Here is a 24,931-nt window from a genome sequence, read left to right as displayed (position 1 = left end):
GGAAAATTCAAATTTTCCCCGGCGACTAATAGACCATAGAGGTACGAGAGGAGAGGAGAGGAAGGAGCGAGAGACAAATAAGTAAATGTATACACTTTAAGAGCGCCTCGATCGCGATTTTCCTTTCGATGCGAGGAAACGTCCTTGGCGCGGAGAGACCGAATGCAGTAGGTCACCCATATCGGTCACGGCGCTCGCGCGATCTGGGTTGACGCGTATACACGCTCTCACTTTGTGCGCCTTTATAAGGGATCATCGCACCACCGGCCAAATATCTCTCTCCTTCGTTAGGCGAGATGAGCTTTTTTTTTCACGTGAAAAACACCCAAGGCTTCGTTGTCTTTTGAGTCAAAAAGTAAATCCCGAATCAAAGGAAAGCTCCTTTTTTGCCCAAAGACTTTTTCCCCACTTTCGATCGAGTCAGCTCCTTTTTTTTTATCGCTTCGAGGCAATGTAACGTTACAAGTATAGGTATATATACCTGCCGTACGTCGGTCCTCAAGGCCGTCCGGCCGCCTATGCCTCCATCGATGGAACATAAGTAGTACCTCACACCTGTTTGCCTCTGCAAGCAATATTTTCATGAGAATCATGTATTATGCATTCACGTATATTTACCAGAGGGTGAGCTTGTGGTACCTTTCGTCAGATGTACCTACAAAATATCTTGGAGTTACGTGTCGACGAAGAAATTTTACAAAAACACCGCGCGTCTTCTCCTCGGTTGTCAGTGCAACATAGCAAATATACTTGAAGCGTTTCTCCATAAATAAGTATAATATACGTGTACGTGGACCTGCAAGACATCAGATATCGTATGGGTAAAAAAAAGTACTTATCGCGCCAACTTTGGTGACGGACTGTGGCTACACTGATAATATATACAAAAGAAGACAACTGGCAAGCCCTCGACTAAAGATGGTCCGAGTGCCAAGTTTTACTTACAACGCCGTGTAGGAGAGGCAGAAATCCGATACGAAAACTGTCCCAACGCCACGCTCGGCCAACTAATGTGTAGTATACCTGCATGGGCTAAACAAAGTGCCGCGACGCGTCGCGCTCGTTTGGACCGAGTCGCTGAATCTTCTTGGATGATGGATGCGAGTTTAACGAGCTTCGTCGCCCCTCGTACTCGCACAACTCTTGCTATCTAGTTGAGCACATGTATCATTTTTATAACTTCGAGTCAAATAACGATGCGAGAGCTAGCACTTTAGCGTGAGAAAATTCAAAGGTTTTTTATTTCCGGATTTATCTCGGGCAATTTGAGGATTAGTCAAAATTTACTCGAGATGATCGAGCCTGTAAATATTATTTTCTCACAGGAAAAAATCTCATAAAACATCAGTTTGGACTCGCGTCGCGAGAAACCCAAGCGACGCCCACCTCCCGACCGAATGACGAAAATAGTGGCACGCCGAGGCGCGAGGACTTTCTTTTTTATTTTGTTGAGGAGAACGCGTGCAAGAGACGAAGATTATTTGTATTTGGAGATGTTTACCTCCGCATGTATATTCGCGCGTGCAGGAGAAAGGAAACTTGATGGTTGCATTCGTTACTCAATAAATCGATGTAGCATCGATGAATAATTTATTTGTGCTTTTTTGTCATGAATTAATTTATTGTCTTTCTTGCCAGTGGTACATTGCATGGACATCTTTTTGTAGATGGACAATTAATGCATCCTCTTAATATCATCTTTTTGTTGTATTAAACAAATTTAGCATCACGTGGTACGTCACGTGAAACTGGCTAAAATGCAACGATAAAACGTTGTTTCTCGTAAATAATGGACGCAATCACGACGTGCTCGCATGCACCACCTCATTTGCGAATCGAGTAGTATTCATCAGCTGTTTTAAATATATTATTCCTTGTTCTGCTGGTAATTGACGTCTTCGTGGTATCGTATTTCCGGTCTGGATTACACTTCTCTAGTCTCCTTGAACTTACATTGCTAAAACTACATCCAAACCGGGTATAGTCATAAGATGCGACCGTCAGAAAATTTCGTACCGTGTGGTTAAAAAAGTCGAACAATAAAAATATCTTTCATTGTGTTTTATCACCGCTCTCGTTTGAGAGAAGAAATACTGTTTTCGTGATTCTTTTGTCTTTCTATTTATAAGTACGCCGTGGACACCTTAATTTACAATTTTAAAACGTCGGCGTGCGCGAGTTGTTTTTGTTTGTTCTACAATCATTATTGTTTTGCATTGCACTGAAATTTACTGCTAAGATTTTTCATTAAAATAAACTTTAACCACTTTTCGATTAAATTATTTATTTCGAACGTTATCGGTACTCGGTGGAATTTCCGATTTTCGAGATAAGCTTCAATCGGTTTGTTCGATCGACTTTCGATATGAGACGACGCGTTGTTGCACCAAGAGTCATTTTAATTTTTCCCCCGTCGCGTTGGGGAAACAAAAAAAAGTGAAGAAAGAACTCGCGAGCCTAGTACGAAGGTCACCGAGACGAGCGATGCGACGAACATTGCCATTTGATTAGCGAGATGGAACTTTCTGATGCGACGCGAGTAGCAGTGAAAAAAAGTGTTTGAGTTGGTTTTTCGAGAAAAATCGCAGAGCTAACGAACAATAGCGGCTCGGTTGGATGGACTCGAAATTATGTTTCACCGTGAGACACGTGCCCCGCGTGAATTTCTAAAACCGTTTCTGTACATCTATATCGGCTGCACGTCTGCGGTTGCTGGTACTTATCCCGTCACTCGCCCGAAATGACCCCGATTTTCTTTCCTCCGCTGCGCTTCGGCTGCGGTGACGCATTGTTATTTCGCGGCTGTTTGCGCGGTATTCTTTAGCGATTAACGATTCGCACTCGGCAATGTCGAGAAGCTGGCTCTCGAGAGTTAATTTTGGATGCCGCCAAAACTTCACTAATGTCTCTCAACAATGACTGCGCTAACTCGTTGTTTTTTTTTTTTTTTTTCTTCATGATAATTTACGCTTTGGTGAAGTCGAAAAATAGGTACCGCAGCCTGTCATCATTGTTGTATGATTGTTAAATACTACCGCGACATTAGACGTTTTTTTATGTTTGTCGACGCTTCATCCCAACTGCAAGAGTAACTTATTGTTTTCCATTGATATACGAACAAATTAACACATCGATTAAGCGTTTTCAATATCTTTTCACGACATTTGTAGAAAACCAATAACTATTATTTCAATAAAATTAATTGGGTCAAATTTTTATTCGGCATCAGTGAAAACATATTTTAACGATTATGTTACACGTACATACCGTCTCAGAGGTTCATAGTGGTATACAGTGGGCCAATTACTATTCAAGTTACCACACTAATGCGCTCCCAGACAAGAAAATCATATAAACGTTAGCAAATACTCCCTCATGATAAGTTGTCAAGTATATGAACATAGATGTGTACGATAACTCATAAAGACCTAGTTCGATGAGCGTAAGCGCTTAAAAAAACGTGCTCGCTCGCAACCACGCGCGTCTAAGCTTTAATGAATTCACGTTGGGAGCAGAAAAAAATTGATATCCCCTGCGATTCACGTAAGCTCGTTTTTTGTCGCTTTATAGGTACAACATAATATCGCAGTCCCATACAGATGCGAGGCATTCCGTCCGTACACGCCTGCTCTCGCACTATGCACTGGTTTTTTTTTTTTTTTTTTTTTTAGATTTCGTTTCGCATTTCCGCTCCTTTCCCCGCTTCTGTTGTACATAAATTCACCCAAGTGAAATTGGAAGAAAAATTCTTTCGTCGGTATTTTCCATCCTTGCTCTCTTTTCTGGTTTTTAATACTTACGCTCGATTCGGTGCGGCCACATTATAATATTACATTCGACGTCAGTCATTCGGTGAACAACAAATTTCCAAAGTATCAGAAGTGGAATATATTATTACCGACATGGATGTACATACGAAACGTGTTTACACGATTTCCATCTTACGGAAAGAAAAATCAACATAGAGCGGGAAAATAACTCGCGGCAAAGAGCCGTACGTACCGTATAAAAAATGAAGAATATCATTAAAATCGACTCATTTGACGCATACGGGAACATGTACAATGGCGCAGTCCTCCTCGCGTGTCCGCTACGTGTATAGTTGAAAAAAAAAAAAAAAAATGATCGGTGCTCGGACTTTAATCCAATCGAAGCCCATCACTTGACCCCCTTAGCGATAAGGCGAGCAGGCGCTATTCCATAAATTTTCATGCATTAACATTAATAGCGGAGGCTCCGAGCGCATGCAAAGCACTGAACCTATTGACCCCTCGCCGCACCCGCTTCTCTCCATCGACTCGATCGGTGACGATTTTTTTCCTCAAATTCGTTTTTTTTTTTTTTTTCTTTCTCTCTTCCTCTGGCTCATTTGCGCAAAGTAAAAAAAAAAAAAAAAAAAAAAAAAAACAGGCAGAGCATGTGCAGTGGTCGTCGGGCCTCTTCAGTCGGGTGCGCGCGTGGTAGAAGCTGGGTCCCATTCGAGGGGCCCCGTCGGCTGGATTATTTCGTCCAAAAGGGGGACCCAAAAGTTCTCGGGGATGGCGAGGAAGAAAAAAAAACACCCGAGGATGATCTCGGTCTTCGTTCCAGACGACGTGCGTCAATTTTCAGTGTTTGTTTATCCTTTAGATGGATATTTTTTTTTTTTCTTTTTTTTTTCATTCAGAGTAGTTTTTTGGCTGCTACCAGAGGTTTGAATAATTTTCTCAAAATAATTTTTGTATCTTACATTCACCGCATTATGTATACCTGAGTGGTGGGCTTCTAGAAAGCTGGGACAGGTTATATTTGTACTTTTTTTTTTCTACAGATTTTTCATTCATAAGTAAACAATATATTGCGTTACTCGTTTCTACTCAGCATTAGGTACATACAGATTTTTTTTTATTTTCAATGCACTTGATGTTTGTTTGCTTCAACTGCCAATTGAACAAACGATGTGCATTTTAATTTTTACTAACCATTCGTGTGATGCAAAATTATTTTCATAAATAAAACTGTACGTGATTTGTTTAATTTGATTTGAAATCCAATCGCTAATTAGTAATAAACTTATCAACAAATTAAATGAAATAAGAAAGTGCAGATAAAATAAAACAAATCGAAAAGTGTAATTTACGCAGTTGTCTAAAATAAACAAACAAATATTGGATGTTCAAAAAAATAACCGAATCGTCGCGTGTGGTAATGTTTTTGAAAAGATATTCTTGTAGAAAAAAAAAAAAAAAAAAAAAAAGAAGCGCAAGCCAAACGAAGGCGGACTTAGCGTTGTCACGAGATTTATCGCAACGCAAGGTCAAAGAGAATCTTACAAATAACTGGTACATTTCTTGCGAGAGCGATGTACCGGTGACCTTTGCAGGTGTGCATTGTTAGATTCTTACAGAAATTTTGTCACTTCTCGTATACTTCAAATCATCTTGCTTAAATCAAGTACTAACTATTCATTAGTAAAACATAAATTTTTACTATGAAAATACTTTTTTTTTTTTTAATTAAAAAAAAATGAAGTGTAAAGAATAATAACTCAGCTAGTTACATTAATGGAGGTTGTTCTTATTTTGCTAAAAATCATCTTGTAAGTATCTCATTGTTTTTACAAATAATTATTTGTTGAAAATCGTAAAAGACGTTCAACTGTACGTGATTAATTACGCTTCTCCAACATATAGAATAAGTCGTGGGGGCAATTATTTAAGTTACCATCACGAACGGTAAAGTAGAGCTCCAAACTCGCTGACGGTCGATACTACGACACACCGGTCAAACAACTTTCGTCTTAGAACGCGAGATGGCGCTGCGTGTACAAATTCTAACTAAAACAATTTTCCGTTATTCTTCGTATAATTATTTATTTATTTTGTACAAGTATTATTATGTATTTTTAAAAGAAGTATATACTTTTTTACATATTTTTAATGCATATATTATCATTACTTGACTTTGTTAGAACACATGAGAATTAAATATTCATTGTTTGGGAATCATAAATTTTGTCACTCGCATACATGCAGTGTATTTAGTCTTTGGACTCTTAAAAAATTGTTATAGAAAGAGTTTCTTAACAACAACAAATAAATATGAAAATATTGTTGAAATAATCTAACTCTTTGGTGATCTGTCTCCATAGTTTACAAAGATACAAAATACAAGACGACTACGTGAAATCAACTAACTTAACAATACATTAAAATTCCGTAAAAACCGTAAACAAATTTGGATGTATATAATATTTTTTTGGCTTGTTTAAACGTTTCAAGTTGGGCAGTCCAGTGTGGTGGTCGAGTAATAGACTCATTACTAGGTACAATTAAGTTGCCATACGAATTACACGGGAAACACCACACATGAATATTATGCGAAAGTATGGAAAAATCAATAATAATCTTTGAACATATAATTTCTACTGCGTTATCTTGCTCTATATTATTATTACCCAAGTACAGAGAGCAAAAAACGTGGAAAACGCGAAAGAAAAAAAAAAAAAAAAAAGAATATTACATAAATAATCGCAAGATGGGAGGAGCAGGACGCGAATCGTGTATATAGCCGATTGATGCCGAGCAATAGACGGAGCACGGAAAATGATAAGGTACAAGACTTGAAAAGACAGCGTCGAGGTTCTTCCACCTCTGCGACAGCAAAATTACAGTTCCGACGATCGACTCGCAATGCGACGTTCTCAATGTCATTTTTTCTATACTTATACCACTTCGCGTGCATTCGTGTTCCAAACACTTACGCGCTGACACGTGCATCATGGTTCAACATTGCTGCGCGTTCATGTTCATCATACGTATATGCTTCGGCAAGTCTATCGGGTGTGCTTTGCACCACCAAGTTGGCCGTTCGTAAAACTGTGAGGGTCACCGGTATGCTGCTGGTATAATATTATATAATCGGCAGATCAATTCTCTATGCTTTTTACACACTAACCAGCATCAGACTATATGCTACTCCGAGTGGTTTATCGGTATGAGTTTATTGCTTATCGGAAGAGGGCGATGCCATGTACATTCGCGTGGTTATCATTTCTCATTTTAATTTAATTGTGCATGAGACTTACTTACATTTTTTTCAATGGTAATTTTATTTTTTCTCTTATGAATGCATTTTTTTTTTTTTTTTATAATTTAAATATTTCACTTCCCAAACACGGGACTTTTAATATCCCCGTAAAAAAATGTTTATAGAAATCCCAATGGCTTGAGAATTTCAGCAACATAGGTATACATTCATTGAAAGGTATCATACAAGATTTGCGTGTTGGTACATACGTTTGTAAACTACTAGCCATGATGGAAGTCGTGAACCACGAAGAAACAAGAAAAATTTTAAAAACAATGCTTTCACGCGTTTGGTTTTTTTTTTTTTTACCAAATACATTTTAAACTTCAAACCAATTTAAATTTGCGAGCCCAACACTGCGGTGGAATATCTGTAGACATTTGTTCAACGTATCCGATGAATTAATATTAAAAACAAAACGAGGCTCGAAAACGCAACAAGAGAATTCGTAAACTTTCTCGTCGTCTTTCACGCGCCCGAAAAACAAAAAATTAAAACCAACAGATAAAATCATCCTCGAGGCAGACAAAATTAAGTTACTCGACACCATGAGTCACACGGCAGACAGTAGAGTCCATGGTGACCTAACATTGTTGTACGCACCCTTTTATCTCGAGCAGGTATAGTCTTTGTTCGAGGAGGTGTATCCATTAACAGATACACGTAAATATGGCAACACCTCGCGGGTGGGACGTGCATCAATCACGCGAACGGCGACGATCGTAAATTAGTCAACTTTCCTCGGTCGGCGATCGATCGGCCAGATATATAGGGAGCCCGAAAAAATCTCTATGCGGTTACGCGAAGGTGCACCAAAAGGAACTACGGCGAGAGATAACCTCCCGCGTGTACCACCGAAGTTTACTTTCCTCTGACAAATCGTGCACGAGGGCACGGAGATGTATAGGATAGGCGTGATTATCAGCCGAGACGATGACGAGTGTGACTCTGTGGTCCCGTCGGTCGCCTGTCAATTCGACGGCGCTCGTTTGCACTGGACGCGCGACGGGAAATCGATAAATCTGTTGCGACTCTGCACGAGTCACGCGCATATCTCTCGATCGCGTCCACTCGCGTCGAGCTGTACCTGTGCGCACGTAGGGTGGAATTTACCCTTCACCTCCCCTTTACGGCCCGATTGATCGCGGAGAGCTTTTTTTTGCTTCCTCTGGATTACGAGTTGGTGTTTAATCAAGGGTCTCGCTGCTGCAAACTAGTAATCCACCCCACCCGAGTAATCAATTAGCTTATACATATATAGTATTTTCTGGTCTGTTCTCGTGTATGTACCCTTTGTGGTTTGGCTTGTCGACGATTTAGTCGGTGGTTTTTCTTCTCCTCGCTGCGTAGGTGAATACTCGAAAAACTCATCGAAAGTCTATCAATTAATATTGTTAGCAAGAGGGAAAACGGCATTTTGGCGGGGCGTGAAAAATGAAGGAGTGTAGGTTATTGGACGGGAGGGGTTGGAAGGTATATATATATATATGTATACGGACCACCGCCGAAGCAGCCCCATTATCATAAACACCTCCGTCACCCTCTCCTACGCGGGAGAAAGGAAAATAGTTTTCTCGTCGTGTACTACACGCGGCGCACCAGCCGAGGGATCTCTCGGCGCGCCCGGAGAAATGCTGCCGCGGACAAGTGACTAATGATCGAGGCGCCTTCGAGAGAAAGCCGCTCTCTGAAGCGTCCTTCCATGCACGGGAAGAGAAAAAAAAATATATATATATATTTGTATGTATGTCTGTGTGACCTTTTTTCCTTTTCCCTCCACCCCGACCCACCTCTTTTTCGTGCCCCTCTTACCGCGTTTTGCGTTTGCCGCTCGATATCCAATGCTATACGTACTTCTTCTCGAACCACCCCCCTTTTATTTAATTTTACGCAAGAAAGACAAAAAAAAACGAGAAATTCATTCGGAGGTCCTTTTCCTCCCTCTACTGGGACTGAAGCAGTTTTCCAGAGCAAACGAATCGGCAGTGCGTATAGCCGCGCGGCTCGTAATACAACGCTTGCCCTCTCTCACTCCCGGGGGTGGGGGGGGGGTTTCAATTTCTTTTGAATACTCGGATGTTATCTCGCCCAAAGATTGAAAAAAAAAAAAAAACAACGTCACCTTACGGACTCGCGTGTACGAGGAGTTGCTGTTATGATTGTAATAACTCCCCGAGAGTTGTCCGCGTCAAAGGAAGCGCCGGCGACATCATTAGTCAATTGCCCGGCTGCGGAGTCATCAGCGGCTCGAGAAGGGACCAAACAGACGGACACAACGTTTTCCACAAAGTGTCGTTACAACCTGACGAACAGCACACGCGAGACGCCCACGTGTATTTATAATACATATACCATTCGTCAAATCGTCGGGTGTTGTGTACCTGTCCGTCTACCTGTGTGGGAATATGAAAATATTTGTGTACACGGTGTAACGTGCATCGCGGTGTACGCGCACGTCTGTGTGCACGAAAACCTTACGCAAGAAATGAATTATTAATTCTTATTGATGAATCCAGTGGTACAGGTATATGTACCTACATGGGTATTGGGGCGGAAAAAAAAAACATTATGATAAATGAATCATATGATTCGATGCCTCTTCGAAAGTAAAGAGATTTACAGGCAAAGAGAATTGATTTCTTTTGTTGAAGGTCGAACGAATTTTCGTGAAAACCGTGATGTTTCCAAACATCATCCGCGCCACTCGATTTAATGCTGCGGCCGCTGACAATTTTTTCCGCCGCATCGCGTGTAGTATCGGTAAACACGAGACTACTACAGATAATACATGCAGTACAAATAACGAAAAGCAAAGGTTCGGGATGGAGGGGGAAAAAAAAGGAGGATTTGATCCCGCGGGACAGTCGCATCGATCACAAGACGGGCACACGTGCGTCAAAATATTTCGGAAGATATACCTGTATGCCAGACCCTCGGGATCGGTATTGTTTCGATTTCTCTCTTTTTCCTCGCGATCGAAAAATATACATTCTTGGGTTGTCCCATGGCGCGCCATACAATCAAATTGTTCGAAACGGAGCACTGTGTTGTGTGTGTGTGTATAGGTAAATGAAATTGATTGTCACGGGAGGCCAAATCTAAAAAATCTTTGAGTGTACGTGGGTATACCCGTTGCAAACAAACCAAAAAAATTTTTCACGTGACTATGCGATTTTGGATTTTGGATTACCTACAGCGTTTAGCTGTCTCGTGGAGGACGTGGAAAAATATTCTCTCACGCGAGCCAAGAGAGAAAATAAAGTTTACCATTCTGGCACGATAAATTTTATCCATTTTTTTTTTTTCCTTCTATTGGGTTGTACATCAACAACAAAAACAACCGTCCTTGGGGTGGGAAATCCTCCTTCACCCAAATGTATATAAATGTAGTAGCATCGCTATATAGAATATGGGGAAAGATAAGGGGCCAACAAAAGTGTAGTGGCGACAATGGCACCGCCCCTGTACATATAGGAGCCCGCGTAGAAGGGAGAGAAGAGGATCAATCGGTCGGACGGAATCCACCCTTGATAAATGACCGGGTTTTCGCGAGATTGTGTATACTCGGTGATGGGTGAGGGACTGTCGACCAACTCTGATTGGTTCGCCTGGTTTTCCCTCCAGCCTGGATCCATGATTTATTCCTTTATCCATACATTCACGTCCATCCAAGCTACGCATTTTTTTTTTTTTAATTTTTTTTTTTTTATTTGAATTGACTTACAAACAATATTTTCAGTCTTCACGAGTACAGGTACGCATGTGTATATGTAACTCTACACTACGAGTGCAAAAAAATGTATATATATATATATATTAATTGATCGTAGCAGCGGTGAGTACCAAGGTATCCTTGAGCGCGTGATTTCAACAAATTTGAATACGTAACGTATCCAACATCGATATAGCTTGAAAAGTATTAATCTCTGTCGCGTTGTTGATGCATTTTGCGCCATTGTAATCCGTTCAGTCTTTTAGGTGCGTGTATGCGAGTATACCAACGTGCAAAAAAACGCGAAAAAAAACCATCAAAAGTCTAATTTTCATGTGCTATAGCTTTTTTATACATCAGGCGATATACAGCTTCATCGGTGTTGTTTGTAAAAACATTTTTAATCACATACTGCGGACACAATGCACAAATCTATATGCGATGATGGCGAACGAATGCGACGCCATATGTATAAGAAAAAGGCGGAGGATCTCTACATCAAGTAATAATATAATACTTTAATGAAAATTTCACGTATAGGTATACAGGGTTGTATATTTATTACGTGTACGTGTGGATACATATACAAGGTACATGTATATCCATGAATCCTATTCTTCGTCCTCCCTTCCAGCATTGCTTTTCGACGTGTCAGTATACCCGGACCATTAATCAACTCTCCCTCCCCTCGACCCTCCTCTTCTCTCCCATCCCCTCTCTTTTTCCGATCCGATCCAAACTCCGAACGACGCCATTGCTCGACGCGCCTCTTTCTCTCTTGCTGTACGTTTATTATACTTCGTATGCCTATGGATACCTGTACCATACAAAAAATATGTGTACGCGATGATGCGCTGGCAAGTTCTAATTAAAACGCGGAAATTAATACTCGGCAGGACACGGGACGCAATGTCGTATCCAATAGTGCACAATTAGGCTGTCACTGGTTTGGGCCTGGTGTCACGTAGATACTCGAAGAAAATACGCGAAAAAAAAAAAAAAAACATTTTTTTTGTTCTTTCTGCACCCAACCCTGATATCGGTTGTGGCCATTTTGTTTGCACTTCCAAATTAAAATGTCCATGGTGACACCGGGAAAACCTTTTGTAGAAAAAAAAATCAAAATACATACCAACACCTCTTATTTGTTTGTAGATTGAAGAAAAACAAAAGAAAAATCATTTTAACAAAGAGACAAATATCGCGATTCCCTCTTGGACCACTTGGTAAAGTGTACGTAATTACGCGCGTATTCCGCTATTAACGAAAGAAGAAGGCTGATTGCAAGTTTTCTTTCGGTGATTTTTCAAAATCCAGTATTTAGTCCGAATTTCCAAGTCACCTTTAAAACCGCAAGTCACACTTTTCTCGCTCATTTTGGTCTATGTAAACGATAGTTTCAATGATGTACCAACTGTACTATGGTCATAAAAACTCGAAAAAATATTTGCAAACGGTTAGATGGCAGCAATCAGTCCTGGTTGGATGCAAAAATGTTTAAAATTAACTAAACTCGATACAAAAAGTGCTTTCCTGTGAGGACGGGCCAACTCTCGTGGAATACGAGTGCCCCCGTCATCTCAACCCTATGCAGCCGTTATGACCATAAATTTCCAGGTATACACCTTTGGGGTGGGTCAAACCCGCGAAAAAGTGCCAAGAATCGGTTAAAAGACGCCGCCACCGGCCTCATACTGTGCACTAACTACGCATGTACCGTGTTGTTTTACGCAGGTATAGGTGTATACGCATGAAAACACGTTGCGGCTGCTTTGCGGCGAACCGCGTCCAAGTCGAAGTCTCCGGATCGGGTTAGTAGGGGGTCCGTCGCCAATAAGTCAAAGTACGGGAATACCTATAGGCGCGCTAATGGCTTCCCGATGGGTCACGCCCCTGCAACCCTTTGCAGACGAGAACGGGACTGCAGCTATATATACACGTACGATATTTTACGAAAAGGAGACGATTTTTCCAAGAGCAAGGACCTACAGACTTGCTTTTACTTTTCGCCGGTGTTGTTGTATACGTTTCGGACCATACCCGTGTTCACTATCCTATCTTTGTAATCGACGATGCGATTGAAGTAAAAATTTTAGATAAGAGGGATGGGGCCGATCGTAGTCCCTTTTCGGACCGAAATTATAAATGTATAGGTAATGACGCCAGAAGGCAAGTATAATTGTACTTTATTGATTCTGGGTAGACTCACATCATTTTAAGCTCGTTTCAAGGAATTTTCATTGTTTTCCTGGCTCATCCTCCGAATGGCATCTTCGCTGTTGACAACACTTTTCCCAATCCGCACTAACGGCGAAATTGTTATGTCCAAATATCCAGAAAAGAAGATGCTCGATTGTTTAGTATACTCCCAAGGGCCATTTATTTTTCATGTACTCTTTGGAGTAGTTCTCGAAACATCCAAACAAAACTCAAAGGTAAAATCGTCCCACTAATCTACTGTAAATGCATGGAAATCAATGCCATTATAATATAGTGTAGGTGTGCATCGTAACAAGCGCGCGTAAACAGGCACAAAAAAGTAAAAAAAAGAATACATCTGGTCCCGCGTGTGTTTCCGCCAAATTTGTCATTTCGGGGCAACATGGGTATATATACGACAACAACACCAAGGCCCCCGTGCACGAGTCATTGGAAATACCCACGAGCAAGGGGTATTACTCGTCAATTTGTGAAGATCGCTCCTCCCTACACCGGGGCCCGGTCCTCCCAGCTTATTGCTCGAGCTCCTCTGGGCCCTCGGCTTTTCACCCATTTCCCTCTGTCGGAAGGTCTAAGCCGGGACATTACGACAGCAGACAAGTCCCTCGACGACCCAACGCTCGAGGGATACACACACACGGCGATGGCGGCTGGTGCACCCATACAGACCCATTTGCCGGTACAGGCGAGCGTTTGGGTTTTCAGAAGCGGACTGGCCTCCCTCGGAGCCTCGCTCGCTCGATTAATGAATTGCCGATATGTCCGGGCTGCCCGTCCACCCTTGGGGAAAATCTGGTGCGCCATCGCGGGCCCAAACTATATGGCGTCTTTCTCCTGTACTCTTCCATGGGTGTCTGGCTTTTGTGGAGCACGGGCACAGCTGTATGGCTCGTTTTGCAAATAAATAATTTTTTCCGAGTTGCGAGGAGGTCCAAAACAGACAACCTTTTGGGACCATTTAAAAAAAAAAAAAAAAGAAGGCATTGATTTTAGCTATTAACATGTACACCTCGATCGTACACTGTACGGTAAACTGACCCTTACGGAAATCACCGCCGCTTACTTTACCGTGACGAAAGCCGTGTGTTTACGATGTATGACTAGTCGTATTTTAATTTGGGTTCGGATTGTTTTTCCATCTTACCGAGACACGATACATCTTTTCGACTTCATCCCGATACGATATAGTGTGACGTGCGATTGAGAAAATTAGTTTTTCGGTTAGTTTAAGAAAAAGTTATCATCTATTATATTTTAACGATAGTTACATTCAACGATGTACGGACATATACAGTTTACGGTACTTGAGGTAATAAACACATAGTATCGACTCGTTGACTTGTATTACCTGTTTATACCGAATCCAAGTGTTTATAGCAATATAAATATTCATGTATTTACCTAGTTGTGCATGAAAATGAAAAGAACCGGAAACAATTATCCCAGGCGCGATTACAACTGTATGATAAAAGGCCGTATACGATCAGTTGTTCGAGATTCACACCTCCCATCAGGAATGAGATACGAAAATTCAAAGTAGGATCTAAAAATAAAACAGCAAGTGTGTCCACGTGTATATGTTATGTAGGTGTCAGGTATTTATTACGCAGGTATGTGCGTGGCGGCATAATATATTATACGTTTTATACGGTCGGACTGCAAGTGGAGGTTGACGCCCCGTGGCATCGCAAGACCCGCCAACATGGCCGCGACAAACGTAGGTTTGGAGCTCCATTGTACATACCTACTCATATTACAATATGTCTAAATTTATGCACACCTATTTCTACCTATCCATATGCCTAATAAAAAAAAAAGAACGTATACCCACGTACATAAATATTTATGTACACACGTATAGAATCTCTCGCCCTCTCCCTATCTCTTTTTTTTTCTCTGGCTGTATCTGGTGTGCACTAGTCAGCTCAATTTATTTTTACAGATGCATGTACCCCCTTTACCGATCTGCGAACGGTATATATCAGTGAAAACTACACTTGAATCCGATTCCGGTTGTTGTATAGTCATAGGCCCTTACTCAACTGAATTCATTGTATTCCTTCCGATCTCCTTTTTGTAAATTGGTATTCTCATACACAAGTTAAACGCTTGAAGCATCGAATTGTCAAACACACTGGATATGTAAAAAAAAAAAAAAAAAAAAAAAAAAAGTCCACTCGTCATCGTCCAAGTGGCAACGTCTTCCTTACATCTTCGAGCCGGCACTTGAAAACCCGGTCAAATCGGCATCAATTGTCCCGTGAAATCGACTCCACTCTAGGCCCCCCCTGTAATTTTTGCAGCGCGGAGCTAACGGAGCGTGGAAAATTCCCTAGATTGGCCTCAACGAGCCCACGCGGAAAGGAATTCCATAAATTGCTACACATATACACCAGCGCAAGAGAAATCAAGCAAAATTGAACAAAAAGAAACAAAGCTAATAGCCTGCTTGCCGTGTACAGCTTATGGGCTATCGCTAGTTACAGATTGTGCCAAGTCAGAGCAAGGAAAGAAAAAAAAAAAAAAAAAAAGTCATTACGTGCAGCTACGGTGACACCGAGGTTGTCGATAATACACGCTGTACGCACGTCACCAGCCCGATCCACGTTTGACCCATTGTCTCTCTTCCTTCCGCTCTCCAATGACTCTCTGGTAAAGGCATCGTAATGATAAATGCGCAAGCTTTCTTTGAATCGATATTACATGCCGGACGACAGTCCCCAGTTGGCCTATCGAGGCGATGGCCGAGTTTTCAAAATCTGAGGGATCTCCCGCCGCAACAGGAGCGCCGATGACATTTTCAAATTAATTTAAACTCTCGTGGAACAGTACAAGCATCATCGGGGTAACAGCGATAAACTCGGTACATGTACACGATTGAAAGGTCAACGGTGACGAAAAACACGGCAGCAGTTGCACGTATGCCATTGTTTGTTCTTCTTCGTGCTTTTTTTTTCACGCGCCAAACCACAGCTAATGAGACCACGATTTCTTTTATCTATATGCTATACCTGCCGCGATCGCGTATATACAGAGTTGTGCGAAGTTTAGCGCTTTGCTCGGGCGGAGAAAGTTTCCAGTCGACTTTTTCACTTCCGAGTCGACGTGATCACCTTGGGGATTCGATAAGTTGTTGCCGCGCCGAAAGTAAAGAGAGCAAATGCACCGGCTCATCTAGTGAAAAAAAAAAAAAAAAAAAAACCCTTGGTCCCGAAGAGATTTCTACCCGTGTGTTTATGTTTATTTATGCTCGCCTGCACCAGGTGACAACGCAAATCAAACGTCCGTGTGGTGTAGAGGATCATCTGGGTGATGGGTGAAAGCGTGTCGAGGAGGCTTTTCCTCGGATGCCTCTCTCTCTCACGCTCGTTGGGGTGTAAGGATTTCAGTACCTACTTACGAAACGCCGTTGTTGTCGGCCGTAGCGCTATAGGAAGAGAAGAACAGGAAAAAGTGCCGCAAAAGCCGAGCACCCGAGTAGACTTTTAATCGCTCCGTCCTTTGCTTCTCCATCGATTTCACCTATATGTAGTCATGGCGCGAATATTATATATGTATTTGCTAAATTAGTTGTAACTTGCTAGAACAACAAAAACAATACAATGATGGTTACTGGTTTCCATATACTGAAAAAAAAAAAAAAAAAATGCTGACGCGTGATTGTGAGAATTACCTTTATTTGCAGGACATGGACCTGATAGAGGTGCTGTGGAAGCAGGACGTGGACCTTGGATTCACGCTGGTCGATCCGGTGGTGCCGGCCAAAAGTGCGGCCACCTCGTCGAAAAAGGAGTCCGAGGATGACATCGAGAAGCTCAAAGCTCTCGAGGCCATCAATGCGTCCAATGACCAAGTAAGTCTAACGTACAACAAGCGTGATTCATGACATTATTGTTTTTTTTTTTTTTTTTTACAATATCGCGATACAGGTGTACGTACGAGCACCGTCAAACTGCTAATTCTACCCTTACAATCGTTTTTAATGATTTCGTAATACTTGATGTAGATTTTATAATCCAAATTGAAAAAATTTCTCGGTAACAAGGTTTGAAAAAATCGCGATGATCGACTCATTACCTGTAATGTATTCATTTTAGCACCCTGTAATAAAAACAATGCCAGCCGTTCAGCCATTATAGTCCTCCGGTTTTTGATTTTTTTGGTACATGTACTAAACTCACATTTCCCCATGTATCGTTTGCAGTTGGACATGATACGAGTAATCGGTGATCGGTATCGGCCGCTTAGAGATTCTGCAAAAAGAGCAAATCGATAGAATCGTCGAGATGTCCGGCGTATGAGATATTAGTTGGGTATATCATACATGCAGTCCATGTACGATGTATTCTGCATATACATATAATACCAGTAGGCATCGATTCGTTATCAGAGGACTCCGCAGACCACATGAGGTATCTACCTACACTCGCTTACACGCGTGGATTAAACACGTGCACATTTCCATGGATTGTACATATTATATACACATGGAAAGTAAATTGACATGCACTACCTGCACACGCGTATACAAAAGGCCTATCCATGTATTATCAGATCCGATCGAACCGAGCGGTCGTTCGAGGAAATTCGAGGCTCAGTCGCCGGCACCGCGGTAGCTCGTCCACGCGCTTTGTCATTATTTTGTGCCCATGTCATTGTTTCTTCCCGTCCTTTCCTTATACATTTAACATTTCATGTGTTATAAATAGACATACGTGGGGTACATGCCACATAGATATACATCTGATGTTCGATGCCGTGATGTGTGTACCAACGAACAAGCGTCAACACCCGTGTACCTACTTGGCCATTAATCGATCAAGCCACTAACGCGTGAACGCGTGGGCATTTTTATCACTATCGTTTCGTTACATCGCAAAGTCCATGGAAATATTGAATTTCCAAAAAGAAAAATATGAATCTCCTCCCTCGCTATAGCGACCGATCCAAGGCTGCACAAATAAGTCCGGCAATTACAATTACTGCAACATTATTACGTTACATATGTATTAGACAAGAGTCTGTACATTGGGTATACATACCTGTACAATAGAAGATGGGAAAAAATGTACAATAAAGATGAGAATGCCTATACGTGTAGGGAGGGGGGGCACTCCTCGTCGGCCATTTTAATAGCGTCTTCTGGGCGCGCATACTTTTCTCGTGCTCCGAGGATGATGACGCTGCAGAGACGTCCTGGGCGGGTTGCCCGTCAGACCCTCGCCTTTTTTTACCTCTCCTGCAGCTTCTCTCCCCCCCCCCCGACGTGTGGTCGGACTCTTTATACCCCTGCCGAGTTTATATGTACGTATCGGTGCGGCCTTGGATAGCCCGATGTCTATCTCCGGCCTCGCGCGTACATATATACACATGGTTCCCTTCGCTTTGACTGTGCGCGCGCCTCGACGGCGTTCGTCTTATTGTTGCGGGCGGCGCGGCTTTGTGATAGCGGAGGAAGAACAATCGCGGAGATGCGGCTTGGATCTCGAGGGCACTGCTGCGTATATAAGCGGGGTGGGCCGGGCACGCGCATCTAACGAGATACGCATCATCGATATGTACTCGTGACGGGGATCGCCAACCCACCTCCTCCTTCTCCGTCCCCGCAGAAATAACGATCGGTACGTCTGACTCAGTGCTCGTGTATATGTGCTCTCTCTCTCTCTCTCTCTCTCTCTATTTACTACCATCTACTATATATTACATTGTCATGCGTGCCTCCTCGCGTGTTTATGTTGAATTTTTATGTTTCGGGTTAATCGAAAATTGTTTTTGACCGTGGGTTGGCTCCCCTTATACCTTTTGGATATGAAAAAAGAAAAATAAATTGTTTGATTAAACTTGCGATGGAAAAAAAACCCGTGATATTTTTGTACTACACCATTTTTGTTTTTGTTTTAATTAAACCCTTTGGGATTCCCCCGTATGTTTGTTTTGTACCGTGTGACTCGACGTGAGCCAATCAATTGTCCAAAAAAAAAAAAAAAAGGTTTTACCCATACATGTGGACCTCGACAATTATTTCAAAAACGCGAGTTGTTTTTTTTTCCATATGAGTGCTCTTCTCTCCTTTTTGATGCGCTTTCGAAAATATGTTTCCACCACTTTCGATATTTATACTAGAGCTGTATGCGGTACAATGGTATAGCCATTCGAGCGCTTCGGGCTTTTTTTTACAAAATTCCCATCAGGGGAATAAATCGAGAGGGAGAGAGAGAGAGAGGAAAGTAAGTGCCGTCACGGCAACGCAAGGTCCTCGCCCACATCGGAGCTTTCAGCGGTGGATCGACAGCCAACAACAAACAGCAAAGGCAGCCAATGCCCGCGACTTATATATATATTATACGCCTCTGCGCAAAAGGGCACGACGAAGATGGTGATGATTATGGGCCGCGCCGCTGTCGTGTTGTACTATCGGAGCCGTGGCGCGCGTGATTAATGATCCGGCCGTGCGCTACACAATGCCTGCTTTTATTGAACTCATTTCATAGGAGGAGGCGATTGGATTGCGTCGATTCGGCCTAATGCCGAGCTTGTACGTGTTTTTTTTTTTTCGTTATCATCATTATGAGTTTCTTTTTTTCTCCCCACGTGTGTGTCGATGTGGGCGCACAACACACGCTCCATCGAGTGTTTCAGCTATGGGCTTTCCACGTCCGCCCGCGATGCCCCCCGATTGGTATGTACACCCCGCACACAGATACAGCCCATAAGGCCCATAACATACCCTCTCCACCGGCTTGTCATGTGCGGGATTTCGATTATATTTTTCTTCCTCGGGCTTGATTGATCGATAAGTTAATTAAATTGCTTTCTCCCACTGCCCTTCGCGTCCATCGGTGTATACAGTTGGTTGGTCAACGAGCAATCCCGTGCCCTCTGTTTCATCATTTCCGAATTTTCCTTGGAAAAAAAAAAAAACTTGGTTTTTCAACCTATTGCGTCTCAAACGGAATCCGTTCATCGTGCCCCGTCCGTACTTAATATTTTTACTTTCGGCTCTTGCGTTATATTGTACTTCTCCATTGGCCAACAGGAGCCGACGGATGGCTGGCGTCGAGTCGAGCCAACTTATCGTCCTCCCTTGGAGAAAAGAATTTTGATAGAAATGTTGGGCTATGCAGGGCTCTTGGCGCGAAGCATATATACATGCATTTTTGAAAACGCAGGGACATTTAAAAATGCTTCAACAGCTGACGTAAGTAGGCATTGAACGGTCGTAGGATGAGTGTGTGATGTATATTTATGAGCCGAGGATGAGCAAAGAGAGAAGGAAAAGGGCTGAAAGTAAAACGTTGGTTTCATCGACCTCGTAAGGACTAGGGTGACGAGCCACAATTTGACCAAGGAAAAAGTGTCTTTGTCATCTGCATCCATATACCTTATACTGTAAATAGGTACTCATAAGCACTCGTTACCTCTTCCTTGGTCATTCTAAATCGGTAAGCTGCCGAAATTTTACCGCTAAACTTACTCTTACTACTGATCAAACTTTCTTTCGTTCCGTCAAGCTCAGCTTAACTATATGCCGCTGTTTTCATTCATCCGAGTCGTTTAAATGTTTGTCTAAAACACGTAATAATAGTACTCATAACTCTATTACTGCCGTTTTTTTTTTTTTTGTTTTTTTTTTTCCAGGAGAGCAAAATGATAATTATTCAATGTATAAGGATTTTTTTTCTTTGTGTATATCGTAACAGCACTGCTTAAAAGTAAAGTAAAAAATGGACTTCCTGGAGAACATTCTTTTTTTCAATAAATTTGAGATGGTCCTTTTTACCCGGAAAATTTAAATGGCATAAAATTTCTCTTCGTCTCCAAGCACGTTCAATGATTGCATGGCTGTCAGCGCTGCTCTCGTGTCTTTTTTTTTTTCTTTTAATCGCTCATGGTTGCCAATAATTGAAAGCTCCGGCTTTCGTTTGGTCGTCGGGGCGTCGTATAATTTTTCAAACCGAAATTTAGATATTCCAAAGTCGACAGATGAAAAATTCGAAAAAATAAGGCCCGACAATGGCACAATGCAAGGAGGCAGATGATGGTCGTAAACGAAAAAAAAATTCAAAACGAAACGCGCGTCATTCGGTACGAGTCAACGTGTCCTCGAATGGCTCTCGAGGATTTTTCGAATGGACGAAAGCCAGAGAGAGAGAGAGAGAGAGAGAGAGAAAAAGAAGACCCGCGCAACAATGCAACTAGCTTGTCATCGCCTCGCAAGCCAGTCGGTGAAAATTTTTCTGACTTTTTTTTTTCCTTACCTCCTAGCTCTTTTCTCCGATACGTTTTACTCGTTTGCGAGATAAATCAATACTCGGCTAAAGCGGTACTTGGCTTTCACGAACTGGCATTGTTTGATCCTACTTTTAGAGCATCGTACGAAAGATTAATAACATTTGCGAAATGTGCGGTTGGACGCAAGCCATAATTTTTCTTTCATTTTCCCAGTTGAAGGAAGCTAAAGAAGTCAAGGAAGAGCCGCACAAGGACGACGACCCATGGGCCGGACTCCAGTACACCATTGATCTGGAAACAGGTACGTGAAGATTTTTCGTTCCCATAAGGACAGTGAAAAAGAAAAAAAAAAAAAAAAAAAAAAAAAGTATTTTGTCAAAGATAACAGCGCTTTGGGTGCCCAAAGTGGAGTAGTTGTGAGCGAAAAGAAAGAAAAAAAAAGTGCTTAATCCTCGCCAAACAATGGCACATTGTGGTAATTCGTAAAAATAACACACAATTTTCCGTAATTCCGGGTAAAAAAAAAAAAAAAAAAAAAAAAGGGAGACTGCTCTCGCTAATCCCAATTCGTCGTGTGGTTAAGTGCCCATTCCTAAGATCAACAGATGCCCAAAATCAACAAACTGTGTGTAGCTCGCGCTGGACGGTATAGGTATAATATATATGCGGGGACGAGGCTCCGCGGCGTAAAAAAGGCGGCCAAATTTTTTGGAGCGCACCAGTTGCAGGCCCAGCCAACCAATAACGGAGCCCCAAAGAGGCGCTTACCGTACACATAAATATACCAGCACAAGAATGATCCAACAACAGCTATACATGAAAGGGAGTGGCGGCCGGGGAACGCCCTCTCCCTACTCCTGCTGATGTCTGGCAGGCTTGTGTATATTATATAGCTGTTGTGGGTACATGTGGCTGGCTCCGTTCTCGCGAGCACGCGATGAGCCGCGTCGCCGGCCTCTCTTTATAGACCCTCTTACACGTAATGTATAGGTATATTCACATTGCCCTCCCTCCTGCCACTTTTGCTGCTGAACTCTCTTCATTTTTTTTTTTTCTTTCTTATACCGACACTTGATTACTTTTGCGCGTCTTCTCTCTCTCTGCGGAATATTATTACCAAGAGATATAGGTACAGGTGCATGCTTACGGGAGGAAAAAAGGTGAGTGTATAATTGCGAGTCTGCTTGGAGTGCAATTACAATCGTTCAACTGATCCACACCATTTCACTCAGTATGATCAAATCTTACATTGCACACAACAATTGTATTAAAAATTAAAATTCTGTGCCTATTTATAGAGAACTAGTACGCGAGTGACAATGTTTTTTTTTTCTTTTTTTTTTTTTTGCAGTTGTCTATACTCGAAGTAACCCCTTCGCACGTGGGTGATTGCGCACAGGTGTAAAAATAAGTCGAATAAGCCCTCAAAGTCGAAATCATCGTACATAATAAATATAGTATTCCTTCACTTCTCTGGCATAATATTTTCATAGAACTATACTGGGTATTGTACGTATGTCATGTCTTGATTGACATTGATTCCTGCAGGTATTTGTGTCTATATGCACATATACTTGAATATCGTATAAGTTGAGTGGACGTGTGCGCGTGCACCCACATATGTAGACCCATACGGAAAATATTGCTTAAATTCTATAAGAAAAAAAGAAAGAAAAAAAAAAACAAAATTTAATTTATAGTTATATCTTCACCTGCATACCTGGATTCACGATTTATAAAAAAAATATTCTCAGTCGCGTCAAACGGTATAATAATTGTGAGAAAAAAACTTTTTTTTTTCATACGAATATCTATGATTCAAATAATCAATTTGTTTGCTAACTATTTTTCTGATAAAAAAATTCACAACTTTACATCTTAGAGTAAAACTTGTATTAAAAAAAATTGCTCATTTTTTGATCCATACAACTTTTTTCCAAAGAAAAAGAGTTTTAATTATGTATACCTACAGTCATGTATGCGCGAAGTTGATTCCACAAAAATCTGATGCAAAATATTTGAATAATCCCATTAAAAAAAAAAAAAAAAAAAAAAAAGGAATTTACGTATAACACTCAGTCATTCTATATTATACCTACACGCACGGGTGATTTGCTCTGTTGAAAATACTGCGGGTAAATGGCGTGTGCAAAATTTTATCCCCGTAAAGCAGTCGTGCTCATAGAAATGAAAAAGAAAAAAAGAAAAAAGAATGTTCTTGTTGCCCCACGCTTGTATACAGGACAAACTTGATACGTCAAAAAAGTTCCGGATAAGTACAACCAAATCGTTGTATAAATATCCATATGTATATATTATGTTATCGTACAGTGCGAGGAATTTCTAATGTCGTGTAGTTGTTAAAAAACTGTGTCAGTTGAAAAACGTAGTCAACATCAGGATTGCCCCACTCTCCCCCGTACATACACGTAATATAAAGCACCACGGGGAGGAACATGGAAAGCTCGTTCCACGCGAGAGAGTAGAAAGAAGGAGAACAAAACAGAAAAGGAGTAGGGGGAGAGGAGGGAAAAACGAGCGGAGGAATCGAATCGATCGACCGGGAGTATGAGAGAGCAGCCAATCGGCTTGGTTCTTTTCTCTCCCTTTTTTTTTCTCCCTGATGGTATACATGGATCCATTAATCAAAAAGTGCTCCGCCGAATGTGACCTCGTGCTCTCTCCTTTTCTCCTTTGATAAGCCGTACTACCAACAGCCGTACGCGTGTAAATACATGGGTACGGGTATACATATACATGCAGATGTAGGTATGCACGCGCACACACACACACACAAACTGGAAAGCACAATTTAATTTCTTTCTTGTCTGATGCCCTTTCTCAGCCGTACCACGTATACAACGTATATTATATAGTTGTACCGCGTGTCCTGGCCGTGCCTTCAAAATGGTTGCGCTGCTCTCTCGTCTTCTTCGTATATATATTTTATATAGTACACGGGTACACACAGATGGCTGCGCATCGTTAATCTTGTACGGCTCTCGGGCTTTATGGATTTTTTCAACGATGCTTGTTGAAAAAGTCGGACCGACTTGCACATCTGTATCATTGAATACAATATACGTATATATGTATATGTATATACGTGAGAACTTATTTCGGCTTGGTTGTTGCTGATGTAGGTTGTAAGTACTGCAATGTAATTTCAATTAATTTCAGGGTGTGCCAAAGTCAATACGATTTTTTTTGTAAATTCCAAAGCGCGACTAGCGCAAGCGGGTCGCTCCCTTTATTTTTCGTTTTGCCACTCCTATCTGGCTTTTTCTTCTTTTTTTTTCGTCCGGGGATCGGCTGTTCGTCTGAGCCGATTAAACGCCACGGTCTCGGTGTAATGATTTTTGGGAGCTCAGAGTCGCGTATACGTGTATTAGTACGAGCATGAGTTTTTTTTTTTTTTTTATTTAACGTGAAGGGATTAACAATTTATTTAAAGTCTACAGAAATGAGTTACCAGCCGCGAGAAACACACCTTACACCCGTGATTATGCATTTGTTTTTTCTAGCTCCGCGTTATTTTTTATTGTAGAGACCTAATGGGTAAAGAAAAAATATGTACGTACATGCATGAATTAAATATTGTATTCCAAACTCTGAAATAGTACTTACTTTGCAAGATTTTTCAATGTTCTCAACGAGTAACCGATATAGGTATAAGCACAACGAACATATCGATTCACA

The 24,931-nt window shown here is 41.6% G+C and overlaps 1 protein-coding gene across 2 annotated transcripts in view; it reads left to right on the top strand.

The window, feature by feature from the left end:
- The window catches only part of cnc (NFE2 like bZIP transcription factor cap-n-collar), a 64,616-nt gene that overhangs the window by 3,356 nt on the left and 36,329 nt on the right, over nucleotides 1–24,931 (top strand). For both annotated transcript variants that reach the window (XM_023390547.2, XM_023390546.2), the window contains exons 2-3: nucleotides 16,686–16,853; nucleotides 21,446–21,533. In XM_023390547.2, coding sequence (XP_023246315.2) covers nucleotides 16,686–16,853; nucleotides 21,446–21,533 — 256 coding nt within the window. The remainder of the gene's footprint in view (nucleotides 1–16,685; nucleotides 16,854–21,445; nucleotides 21,534–24,931) is intronic.

Source organism: Copidosoma floridanum, unplaced genomic scaffold, assembly GCF_036245765.1.
Source record: "Copidosoma floridanum isolate Cflo_tuat_1 unplaced genomic scaffold, Cflo_Japanese_pri ptg000021l, whole genome shotgun sequence".
NCBI classification, from domain to species: Eukaryota; Metazoa; Arthropoda; class Insecta; order Hymenoptera; family Encyrtidae; genus Copidosoma; species Copidosoma floridanum.
Note: the sequence above shows the minus strand (reverse complement) of the source record. Positions and strands in the feature narration are given on the sequence as shown.